The sequence below is a fragment of the Pelodiscus sinensis genome, chromosome 10 (genome assembly GCF_052426305.1).
Source record: "Pelodiscus sinensis isolate ZL-2025 chromosome 10, ASM5242630v1, whole genome shotgun sequence".
In the NCBI taxonomy this organism is placed as follows: Eukaryota; Metazoa; Chordata; order Testudines; family Trionychidae; genus Pelodiscus; species Pelodiscus sinensis.
In genome coordinates, this window is record NC_143061.1 from 36,048,600 (window position 1) to 36,062,278 (window position 13,679).

General features: G+C 38.9%; 1 protein-coding gene across 2 annotated transcripts in view; it reads left to right on the plus strand.

The window, feature by feature from the left end:
- DNER (delta/notch like EGF repeat containing) overlaps positions 1–13,679 on the plus strand; it is a 293,984-nt gene that overhangs the window by 211,509 nt on the left and 68,796 nt on the right. For both annotated transcript variants that reach the window (XM_075937624.2, XM_075937623.2), the window contains exon 7: positions 8,538–8,651. In XM_075937624.2, the coding sequence (XP_075793739.2) occupies positions 8,538–8,651 (114 nt within the window). The remainder of the gene's footprint in view (positions 1–8,537; positions 8,652–13,679) is intronic.

Below are 13,679 nucleotides of genomic sequence, written 5' to 3' on the forward strand. Positions count from 1 at the left end.
GCTGAATGCCAGAGGATAACTTCATGTAATTATTGTTCTGTGCTGGTGGAAAATCCTTCTTATAGAATTGGCATGATTGAAATGTAGTGCTTTCATGTCTCACATTTCAAAGCCACTAAGTTCTTTGCATAGTTCTTAGACAAAGCACTTCAGTAGACATTTTCCAAAATTATTTTGATTAGTTTTAAATAAAAAACAGACTGGAAGAATCTTAACAACATTAGATCATTTATTTTTATTTCTTATAAACGTTTTACCACACATTTTCAATATAGGAAATTGGCTGTTGATACATCAGATTATTTTTAAAGCCCTAATACTAAGAATGGAAGTGGAATTATCTGAAAAAAAGAAGATATAATAGAGGGGTAGGCGAGATTAGTATTGGAAGTTATTAAAAGTGGCTAGTTTTATAAAGATGTTGGCTATATTTAGATGTCTGTGTTGTGGCATGAAAATATCTAAAGATAGAATTTAGCCCTGAGGGCTCATCTATTGAAATTTTTGATACTGTGGAACATATTCGGTAAATACTCCAATCATTAAGTTCCTTTTGTTGTCAATGGATGTTCCACACATATAAAGCTTACAGAGTCAAGCCCCCAAATGGTGCATAATATAGACATTAATAATTAATTCTGAAGGTAGTTGAAACCTTAGGATGCAAGTCAGATGGAATCAGTAATCAATTGAATAGGCGCAATAGATTATTCAAAGTGGCTTTATAACGAGCACTGTTGCTTCAGTGTAAGGGGATTTGTCTGTGGCTTAATTCAGACATATCAGCATCAGTATCACTCTATCCAAACCACAATCTATTCTGTTCATTCCCTCTGAAGCACCTCGCATTGGCCACAATTGAAGACAGAACACTGTGCTAGATGGACCTTGGTTGGTATGTAATCAGAGTAGGGGAAATGACCTGGATGTCCATTTGCCCCACTAAATCCCAACTCTTGTATTAGCAACATGGGATGCTGGCAGTCAGCTCAAGCTCGAGCTAGGGATGTAAGGGACTAGCTGACAATCCGATAAGCAAAAACTTATTGGATAGTAGACTAGTTGCTTACCTCCTCCCCCTTGCTGCCTCTATCAGGGGAGAGGCAGGAGCCGGTGATGGGAGGAAACTGGCCCCCAGCACCATATCCCGGGGGCAGGAAATTGCATTGACTAGCTGATTAATTGATCAAACTGAATGTAACATCCCTAGCTCGAGCAAGCTTCTGACTGTCCTAACTTATGCTAGGGTACCAACCCAGAAATTGTGGAATACAAAGATGCCTTCAGAGAGAGCTATCTTGCATCTCCACCTGTTATCTCCTTCACTGCTCAGAAACTGGCAGTCATTTCAATGATTTAATAATGAACTCCACTAAATCTGCTGCTTTTTCTGCCTCTGGACTTCCAAACCTTTTCTCCCTTTGCTTAGTTTAACTGTTTTGTAAGTGCAGCCCAAAATATTTCTATATGGGTTTCATTGAATTACCTGGATTTATACTTACCTCATACCAGAAATGAGATATGACCTCCCTATACACATATATTTCCCCCCATTATATTTCATAAATATACAGATAGATCCAACTATCTCTTTCGTGAGTAAGATATGTAAATATAGTTAAGTCATGCTTTAAATTCTATTAACTGCAAAGGACATTTAAGAAGAGAAAAATTAGGCTGGAACTGAACTTGAAATTAGGGATTTTTGAAATCACTCATAGTTAAGGTCATAATGGATGCAATGTATTCAGAATTCATTAACCATAAAATAGTCCATAACTTGGAGAAGAAACACACATATTTTATATACTGTCTAGAGACATAAGCATATAAATACCCTGAAATTCATATTTAAAATTTAATATCAGACTAAGTTACCTTCATGTGATTCTATTTTGTAAAGGGCAATCAGTAATAACTCTTAAACAAAAATTATTTATTTATAAGGCAAAAACAAAGATCCAAATTCTGCTCTTTAGTTCCCATTATTTTAGTCATATAGAAACTTGAGCCAAAACTGTCAATGGAACTTGTTTGAGTAGTGGTGTGTACATTTAACCCTTAGATAGGTTCAGAGATTTGCTGTGTTTGGGCTTGTAGAAGTATGCAAAAATTCTTGTATTTACCCTAAACTTACTTGAAAAGGTGGCTGATTATATCATCCGTTTACCCACCTAAACGTCCCATTGAAATGTAATCCTCTTATTTGAATCTTTTTGGCTGAGCTATTGAATAATGAAGCTCTCAAGAAAGTTTCTGTATGAGATTTCTATAATATAATGGTTTTAGTTGGGTTATGTTTCAATAATCCCACAAGTAATTTATATTTCATATTATTTGTGATATTTCCGATGCCAGACAAAACTAGGAAGTTTAGAACTGATTTTTTTCTTAAATTAACCAAATATGATAGATTCTTTCTCTAGCTGATAACCACTCTTCCTAACTTCCTTTAAAAGAGAGAGACAGAGAGAGAGTAGAAAAATCTTTGGTTTTGAATTTTAGAGATGATTTTAGGTCAGCTTTTACTTTATCCAACCCACTTCACACATCATTATTTCATGTAAGTGACAAATTGGATAAGCACGAATTTTGGAAATGTTGATGGCTTGCATTGTTGAATATCTTATTTGCAGATTTAAAAACAATTCTGTGATGGAAGTGACCTAATCATCTTCTATTCTACATAGGACTACATTTGGGAAAGATTTATTAATTTGTGCTATCATCATATAGAATGAATAAAGATTTTCTTCTCCCAAGATATAAATCCAGAATTTGGGGAAAGTGAGAGATGCTGCATTATCAGTATGTTTTCTTCCATCGGGACGCTTCCCCCATGTAATCCATTACCTCCTCCTAGAGACTAGTTGCTATGTTTGCTCTTGTGAACTCTCCTCTTATCATGAGGCCTAATAGATCTTCCTTTGCCACGAGGGACATTGTGCATCAAGCTCCTGTGGAGTGACAGAAAGATATGTCTGGCACATCTTCACAAGAGATCCCAAAGATCATTGCTATGAGGAACATTTGAAGGGTTTTTGACAGAACTTTTTTTTTTAACCAATAAAATCCCATCCTATCAAAATGTTCCACAGAAATGTTTGTTTTGACAAAAATTTAATCTAGAGGTTTTTCAGTACAGAATTTCTGGTAAAAATTGGAAGAGGGAAGACAAGAGACTGAGCCCAAGAGCTGGGATTTGGTCCTTGGTACCCCCCACATTCTAGATGAATGCCCTGACCACTAGGCTAGTCTGGGGCTCTCTGACTCTCTCTCTCCTGTTCTTTTCATGAGAAATTTCAGAAAGTCTGAATTTTGTTTTCCACCCAGCCCTAATTGATGCCTGCATGATATTTATTGTCAGCTCACCTATTGAAGAGTGATACTCCATCTCTTAGGTTCCATGTGTGTCAACAAGACAAATATTTGTATTATTAGATATACTTAATTACCATAGAATCAATATATTCATATAGTATAAATCTCACTATCTGCTTCTTTTAAACAACTAGCCCTTAATGTCTTCAAAAACTCTTATTGGGGCAAAGCATCTTTGCCCCTTCTTTACTTTCAGGCAGTGGCTAAACTGCCAGAATCTAGCCCCAGAAATTTTCGAGTCTCCATTATTTCTAAATCCCCTGTAACTAAAATAATAAATAATAATAATATATATTAGGAAAAGTTCTTCCTACTTATTCCTTAATCTGAGTGTTAACCCAAGAAAAAGAAGTTTTATTGAACCCATAAAGATCTGTGTATTATGTAAGAGCCCAGTTTCTGTAGAAAAGCATAAATACTGTATTTCCAATCCATTAATTTTGAACCATGAAAGCAGAAATCTATTTTATGTGAAACATTTATTTTGACCTATTTTTTCATAAAACATTACTTCCATAAAATCATATATTAGATTCTATTGCATTTTAAGCATTACCATTTTCAGTTCAGTTCAATTCTGTATTGTTATGAAGCCCTTATGGTTGTGACTAGAAAATGGGTCAGTTTCCATTGGGAAAAAATTGCATTATATCACAATTATAATTTTCCCCCTAGAAAAGCATTGTTCCTCTCTGAGTCATGGTAACACGTACGGCACACTGAACACTAGTGAAAATGCTCCATTTCCACAAAGGCAGGCATCACTGCTGTGCTACAGTGATTTTTAAGCCAGTTTCTTATATCTCCAGTAGTCCAATTATAACTTTCCTTTTTCGATATAGACTTGACCCTGCCAGATCCTGAATGGCCTCAACTCAATATACGTTTAAGAATATCACCTTGCAGTGCTGGGCCCTAAAATGATTAACTTCATGAGAAGGCATATTTATTTTAGATAAAGATGTCAATTTTATTTAAGGCATCACAGCAACCTCTCTTAATAGCTAATTAAAATTAAAACAATGTTGAAATTGATCCATAATAATAAGAAATCATAAATTAGAATACCTAACTCTTATATAGAAATGTTCATCTCTATCCTTATACTTATGTTTTCCATTGCAGTACTATCTGAGACCCTTATCATCTTTCCTGTCTTTATCTGTTTGTTTTCACAGTTCTCTTGATAGGTGGTGCTATTACCCATCTTTTTGTGAGGGCAGTCATATTAGAATGCTTGCCCTTCCTCCTTAACCATGATTACTTACATTTTTCCTATTACTAAATGAGGGAAAATTACAAAATAAATGTAATCTTGTTTTAATTCATAACAAATAATGTTTGTTTTGAATTAAAACGCTCATGAACAGGGCATTATAAGAGTAATATCTGAGCAAAAAAGAAAAACACTTAACAAAACTGGATCATTTAAAAAAATCATTTGTTAACCATAAAGCTTTTACAGATCCTTATCTATAAGCATTATTAAGAGCCTTTTTACAGAGACTTAGATGACCTTAGAAACAATTTTAAATTAGTTTACAGATAGTTTCAGAATACTCCTTCTTGATCTTTTAGTTAGTCTCAAGATACAGAAATTTGCCTTAGAATTCCAAGTTCTCTTAGGCTGTTGAGGTTGTCTCAGGATTTCCCTTTTCAGTCCTACCATTCTGCACTTCAGATAACCAACTATGAATGTGGAATCTTCCTCTTAACTCCATATAAGATAGAGCATTCAAACACTTGCTTGGTTTGCTGATTTCCCCAAACCAAACGTAAGAGATGTTTGATAGATTTTTTTAATGTATTTGTCTTTATAACACGCTCTAAGGTAGGGCAGTGTGATTATTCTTATTTAACAGATGGGGAATTGAGACACAGTGGCTGAGTCTAGATTGGCATGATTTTCCGGAAATGCTTTTAACGGAAAAGTTTTCCATTAAAAGCATTTTCGGAACATAGCTTCTAGATTGGCATGGATGCTTTTCTGCAAAAGCACTTTTTGCGGAAAAGCGTCCGTGCCAATCTAGACGCACTTTTCCGCAAAAAAGCCCTGATCGCCATTTTTGCGATCGGGGCTTTTTTGCGGAAAACAAATCTGAGCTGTCTACACTGGCCCTTTTGCACAAAAGCTTTGTGCAAAAGGGACTTTTGCCTGAACGGGAGCAGAATAGTATTTCCGCAAGAACCATTGATTTCTTACAGTAGGAAGTCAGTGCTTTTGCGGAAATTCAAGCGGCCAGTTTAGATAGCTGGCAAGTTTTTCCGGAAAAGCGGCTGATTTTCTAGAAAAACTGGCCAGTCTAGACACAGCCAGTGAGACTCAGGGTAGATCAACACTACCACATATGTTGATATATAACTTATGTTGCTTAGGGATGTGAAAAAGCCACCCCCTGAGCAATGTAGAGTGACCTAAGCTGTCTGTACCAGCACTGTGTCAATGGGAGATGCTCTTCTGTCCAATATTGGAGGTCAAGTAATTATGCCAAAGAGGGAGCTCTTCCCCCCACTCAGCCTAGAATGTTTTCACCGGACACACTGCAGTGGCACAGCTGTGCTGATGTAGCACATCTAGCATAGACTAGCCTTCAATTACTTGTCCTGGATCACACAGGAGCAGGGACTTAAACATAATTTCTCATGTCCTAGGCTAGCACCCTAGCCACATTGAAGTGAGACATATGTACTCTAGATCAGCATTTGAAATGGATTTGTCCTAGGAGTGCCGGAACAATTTTTGTAGTAGAGTGCAAAAAGTCATTGACCCAAACTGTAAACCCCGTATATAATGGAAATCACTTCAAGCTAGCACCCTTAGTTCCAGCACCTGAGTGTGTCATTTTGAGTCACCACAATAATTCCAAGTGGATTGTTGTCAAATCAATGAAATTATTCTGTAGATACTCAACATCTCTTAAGTGCATTTTACAGGGATAAGTAATGTAATATATTGCATTTGCCTCTAATAAGCTGCAAATGGAGTGAGAGAGGAACAAAAGACACTTCTTTAGAGCATTTCTAATATCATGAGCCAAAATGCTGTTCCTATTAAGGTCAGTGGGAACATTGCCATTGATTTCATTAGTGCCAAGGCTGAGTCCATAATTATGACAATTCAGTCTTACTTAATTTTTCTTACCCTGCCTTGATGTTATCCTTTCATGTTTTCAAAGATTTTTTTGTTTCCATCTGTTTCTTGTCTTGTACTGTACATCACTCTCATTCTTAGGCTCACACATTCTCTTTGGGGGCAAATTCAGTTATGGGATAAATGGGTTCAACTCCAGTGAAGCCAGTGGAGTAGGACTAATTTGTGCCATTGAAGAATTTAGCCATATTTCTTCATACATTTGTTAAGATATGTTGAGTTTGGTTTTCTAGGGGGTTTTTGTCTTGGAAATTTCTGTCTTTATTTTCTAAAACATACTGTTTTTGTAGTAATTGGAATGACTTTTTCATCTTAATGTTCACTAGATTTTCTGCTAGAACATATATCAGTATATCAAGAAATGAAAAGTGGAAACTGGTGGTCTTTATTTAATTTCTTTTAGAAAAGATGCCAACAAATTCCCTTTACTGCATGTTTGAAGCTAGTAGAGGAAATGGAAAATAAAAATAGAATATACTATAATCTCCTCATTTGAAAATGTTCAGGACCCACAGTATCTGTGAAGTACCATGTTGCCATAATCTTGCTGCACGAAAATAGTACAGAGATTTGTAAGAGCACAAAATGAACAGTCACAAGGATTCTTAAAATGATCTGACTGATAAGCTGCATTTTTGTAGTATGACTCATTTAGGAAACTGTTAATTTGCAGCATTCATTATTGGCTATTAAAGACAAAAAGAATATTTTACTTCAGTTAAAAAACATGCAGTGTAGTTATTAATTAGATGGAATATATTTTCATAAAACTGACAACAAGGTGTCATCTTTATCATGTGATTTGTTCTAGGTTATTATGACAATCACAAGAAACCCAGATGATTATTTTAGCAAGCTACAGAGCCTTGCAATTTCATGTCTCTCATTTAGCTAATGTTTTAATGATCACATAGTGAATTCCAATGTAATATTATTTTCACAAACTTACGCTTCGGAAGATGGGCTTAACTGAAAATGAAGTAAGCATGTTGAATATTGCACTATGCTTCAGAAAAATAATCCTACAAATGTGAAAGCGAACTTGTAACAATAGAATATGTATATCAGAAGCAAATGAGTTTGCCAACTGTGCTCCTAGTGCTTATTGTCCTTTATAAGTATTATATTCTTTAAGTGCTCATCACCATTACCAGTCATGGATACTGAAATTCACTGTTTGTCTGGACATGGTAACAAACAGTGTTAATGCAAGCTTCCTCTCATTGCTCTAGTATGTAACCCAGCCCTGAACCCAGAACCACCTATAAGAGATTTCTTCGTTTCTTTGTTGAACTTAGCTGCCAGTTGTCAAGTTCATGCAGATACTACAGAATTATCCTGGATTCACATTTGAGAAAACAGGAACAGAATTTGGCTCACAATATCATTTAAAAATGTAAAGAAAATGTAGGAAAGAGGAAAATCTTATAATTCTACATCAGATAAAATTTCTGGCAGCTTTGGGGCCAAACTCAATGCTGAGTTGCACCTATTCAAGCCTATTGATTTAAGTGTAAGTCTGACCCATATATGTTTTTAATGTTTTTAAATAAACAATCCCCTCTGAGGCTCAGAAGTAGGAATCAATGACAGTCACTCAATGTATGCACAAATAATTCAAAATGACTAGTCCTGTTTAAAGTCTCCCTAGAGGATTTTTGTGTTCGGATTCAAAATAAATTTGAAATTCTTTTGATGTACATTGTGGTTGCAGAACCCTGTCCCCCCACTAATATAGTCAGAATATTGCTGTAGGTAAAATGCAATTTGATAGTATCACTATATTTGAATTTTGATTTATATTGCTAAAATCAAGTTGAGGTTCTTATTAATTGAATGTTTTAATGAATTGAATATTGAGAGATCGTCATGAATACTGTTTCTCATGTCCGAGTAATATTATTCAAGAAAAAATAACTTAGAGCTATTTGAATGATATAATGTCAAATTTAGTAATAAAGCCTTAATTTCTCTTCACTTTTTAAAATGTTTGAATGTGATGTAGGTTATACTGGAGAAATATGTCAGTCAGAGATTGATCACTGCAGCCAAGAGCCATGCAGAAATGGAGGTACCTGCTTTTCCAACATCAGTGGATTCAGTTGTCAGTGTCCAGAAGGTAAACAGAAACAGCTTCTCATTATAAATCATACCTCTTATCAGCATTAACAAAGTTGTTGTTGCATGGGATGTATTTTGATGATGTAACTTTTTAGTTAAATGAAAATTTATGTAAAGCTACACTGACAGGACAGATAGATTTCCAGATTAGAAATCTTTGCATCACCATTATAAATTATATCCAAATCATGTTTAAAGTTCAATGTATATACTGAGTATAGTTCAGTGTAGTCTCCATGTTCTGTCAATCGCTTCTATCTGGAAATCAGGCTAGAGCTCTCATTAGAAAAGGACATAAAATTCTTAAGAAATGTACAGTTGTTCCTGATTAAAGAAAAGGAAAAGCCAACGTCTCGTGTTATTTTGAGATATCTGCTTCTATTCCTAAATAAAGTAGAAAGTTTATAGGAGTAGACTTTTTTAATTAATTGAACATTTTCTAACCCCTGAAAAGATTTGATCCTTTCTGTTTTTATTTGAATTGGTGTATCTGTCACTGTTTGAACATTTTGAAATCATTTTTATCAGTAAACACTGTAAATGTTAACTCTATGTAATGAGGATGTTGTGACAGTGAAAGTGTATCTTTTTTCTAGCATTATGCTACCTGCAATGGCTGGTTGCATAACTTATCGGTAGTGAAAACTTTCAGTTACGAAGTTTTCTATTAGTCATCCATACCAAATGATAGCTAAGATTGCTGTCCAGGGCTAATCGTATTTCCTCTCCTAAATCACCTATAGTTTTTTATTCTTCCAATACTCTTTTATATAGTTGAGTTTATTTTTAGGCAGAAGTATTTTTGATAATCAATAATTACTTCTCTTGAAGAAATAGGCACCTGCTTAAAATTGAAAGGTTATTGCAATTGCTTCAGACTTGCTTTTCTCTTTCTCTGCCATCAGTTGCTCTGAGTGACCCACTTGATGGCTGTGTTGAATTTTGAGTCAGCAGTCTAAATCTTGCATTTTAGAAGAACAATTGAAAATTGTTGTATAAATAGTATCAGAATTCAGTGAGACAATCATAAGATGTTGGGACTTGGCCAAATGTAGGTTTACTTCCTAATAACATTTGTTCAGGTATCTTAGCTAAAAGTAAATCTTATTAGTAAGAACAGTAATTATGAAAAACATCTATTGGTTAGATAATATTTGCTGGTTTTGAAGGTGACATTCATTTGTGTGTACAATGTAACTAAATACATGCTAATACTGGCCAATTAGCAGCCCTGAGTCAGTGCCTTAGCACAAAACTGGTGGAACTCCCCAAAGATCTCATAAGTTTTGTCCCCTAAGGGCAGCAGTACTGAGAATGGATGCAAGCCACTATCCACCTCTGTGATGGGGGCTATCATTCTGACTCAGCACCTTGATGGAGACATCAGCACCCTCACATTCCCTACATAAGAAAAATCCACTTGGGCCAGGCTACCTATGAGATTTAGTCCTCCTGGAGGTGATATGGGCCAATAAGGAGACAGCAGGCCAGTTAAGAAAGCTTGCCTGCTTCCTCTGAGGTGTGAAACTGAGGCAAAGTAAGCGTTCTTCTGTGTTAATCCAGTGTTCCATGTCCAGTTTGGGTATGTCTAGACTACATGCCTCTGCCGACTGAGGCATGTAAATTAGACATACCGACATAGTCAATGAAGTGGGGATTTAAATATCCCCCGCTTCATTAGAATAAAAGTGGGCGCCGCATTGTGCCGGTTCAGCTGTTTGTTAGCACGAAGCAGCAGTCAAGACGGGGATTGGTCGGCAAGGAAAGCCTTTTTCCGACCGATCCCTTATGCCTCATGCAACGAGGTTTACAGGATTGGTCAGCAAAGGCTTTCCTTGCCAACCGATCCCTGTCTTGACTGCTGCTTCGTGCCAACAAACAGCTGAGCCGGCACAACGCGGCGGCCACTTCTATTCTAATGAAGCGAGGGATATTTAAATCCCCACTTCATTGATTATGTTGGTATGTCTAATTTATATGCCTCGGTTGGCAGAGGCATGTAGTCTAGACATACCCTTTGGGTCCTGGGTTTAAAAGCACTTGAGTGAAGCATCTGCCTTTTACATTTCTTTATTTAAAGCCAACCCGGTTATTTAATTGTTTAAAGATGGCATTCTGAGTTTACAGCACACTGCCCTGCTTTGGGGAGTAGTTATTACACCTTGCAAACTGAAGCAGGGAGAGCTTGTAATGCAGTGCTTCAACACAAGGAAGTGTAACAGTGGTGTGTGGAACCGCTTACACCGCACTTGTTTTGTTGTTGTGCTTAACTCCCAAAACTTAATTATGGTGATTGCAATTTCCCAAAAATACCTGCAGAAACCTATGCCAGCTGAACTTACTCTTTTCAACATCAGTGGTTTTAGATATCCGTGTGTGTGTCCACCTGATCCTACAGTCTGGTCAGTTTCTTTTCCTCTTAGTTATTATTTCTGCAGCTCTTTCTCTGTCACTAGGCCAGGAATGTCATTGACAACTATTCTCCAGTCACCAAAGAACTTGAAATAACTTTGATACTATGGCCTGTGTTTTATTTTGAGTATTCAGTTCTTTGATGCTGTAGTTTTAGTACTTTGACGTTTTTGTTAGTGTTTTGCCCTTTTGCTTCTTAGCAGTTGGATGCAATTTTCTGTGTCATTTTTTGCTTTGGTACATCATCCTCTTGCTTGTGTCTCTGAGGAAGCCTTTGCTCCGATTCCACTCCAGCCTTTGTTTTGTAACACCTTCAAGGAGTGTCTGTGCAGCATGGGCATCATTAACAGATATTCACATTTTCTCAGTCACTTCTCTGAAACCTCCTTTGTGAGGATGTCGGACCAAATTTCATGTCACTATGGGTACTTAAGTGTTTCAGAGAATCGCTCTGCTCTCTCCTGAAGGGACATCTGCCCACAAAGAGACCTCCATAAATCTGGCAAGAGGACAACCCAGGACACTTTCAAAGAGCGTTCCTTGAAGCAAAGATCTGAGTTGCAGTTGCCCCTGGCCTCTGGGTACCGCTGCTCTTGTTGGCACTGCTTGCATTGGTGCAGACCAGTGTTCCCTGCAAGCTGAATGCTTAAACGGCCCCCCAAGAGAGATTCAAACGTCACCCAACTGATTAGCAGAGCATCCACAGATGACCACAGTCAGCAGCATATATTTCTGTTGGTGATGCTCAGCTGCACATGCCTTGGTGCCCATAACAAAATTTATTCTGTACATGGATGGAAAAAATTAAAGGGAACACTGCCGCAGCTCTATATTTCCTCCATGTCCAACAGTATACGTTTTCAACCAAGGCAGGGGACAGAGAGGTGCACCTAGTCCATGGTGCTAGGCATTTGAGTGATGAAGTCATTACATAGCTGTGACAAGCAACACCTAGAGTAAGGTGCTCTCCAACACATCAGTGCCATAACCTCTGACTCCGGGCAGATATATGTCACTCTGCTCTGGTCTACACTAGGGAGTTATTTCGAAATAACAAGTGGAGCATCCATGCTACCAAGCCCATTATTTCAAAATAACGAACTGGTTATTTTGAAACAATAATTCCTGCTTTCCATGAGGAATAACACTTATTTCAAAATTGTTATTTCGAAATAGCCTGAGTGTGGGCACTCAGTTGCTGCTATTTCAAAATAATTGGCCTCCAGAGGCCTCTCACAGCTGCACCTGTGGCCGCTCTGGCCACACCTGACATCTCCACTGCTCCTCTTCTCCTGTGGAGCCTTTAAAGCCACGGGCTGCAGGAAAAGGGCTTGTGGCATATTCAGAAGCACCGTGCCACACCACAGCAGCACAGGAGCCTCGGCCGACCCCAGTGCTCCCTCTGAGCCCCCCATGGCTGCCAGCACTCCCCACAGCACCCCTAGTTGCCACTGGCCAGGGAAGCAAGTGGACACTGTCCTGGACTGTTGTAGAGATCCTGGATCTCATAGAGGTCTGTGGCAAGGTGAACAACCTCCAGGATCTCCACACCACGAGATGCAACACCAAGGTCTACAGCCAGATGGCTGCCAGTCTAGCTGAAAAGGGACAGCCACGGACCCTCGATCAGGTATGCATGAAAATTAAGGAGCTCACGCAGTCAGGCAGGCCTACGATAAAGCCAGTGAGCAGCGAAGATGCTCAGGGATGGCACCGCATGTGTGCCACTACTGTTAACAGCTCAGAGCCAGTCACCTCGCTCTCCCTGTCATCATCGAGTCCAGTCTGGTGTTAGCTTCCAGGAGGGGAGGGGTTGTTGAGGACGAAGGGGAGGAGCAGGCCAGTCAGTCAACCATGCCTGCAATCAAGGAGTTGCTCCTCACCCTGGAACCAGTTCCCCCTTCTCAAGATATCGCCCAGGTGTCAGATGAAACCTGTGAAGGCACTTCAGGTGAGTTCTGTACCATTCCCTATACACATGTGGGTGCAGGCTGTGAGGAGTTGCACACTCCTCACTTGGCCTGGGTGGGTCACACAACAGCCTTTGCACATGGAGCACCAGTCTGGAGCATTCAGCCCCATGATGCTCTCACACAGGAACCCCTTGGTCCTTCTCACAAGGTCCCTGTAGAGACCTGCCTCACTCTGGCCTCTGTGATGGGATACCTTCCCATGACAAGCCACCACTAAGGAGTCTGGGTCTTGGAACCACACAGCAGTACTGCACACGGCACAGGGTCAGACCCGCATTGTCAGCATCCGCTCCCAGTCAAGTGCGGCAGTGTGGAGGAGACTGATCCTGTACATGGGAACCTGCTGTGGGAAGGAAGAGGCAGAGTACCCAGTAACACTCTCTCTGGCAAGCAACCTCTGTGGCTAATACACACCTCCCCCACTACCCTTCTTCCCTCAGCAGCAGAGATAGAAGTTCTCTCTCTGTGGAACACCGCCAGTGCCGGACCTGGCATGTGTTGGACTCAGAAGGAGGCAAAGTCATCTCATTTCTCCCTTCTGCCCGCAGGCTCCTGGCCTGGTCAGCATCTTCCCCTGCTTATTTGTCCCTAGGCCCTGGGCATAGCAATGCTCCCTTAGGATGTGCCCCTTCAGGAAAGTT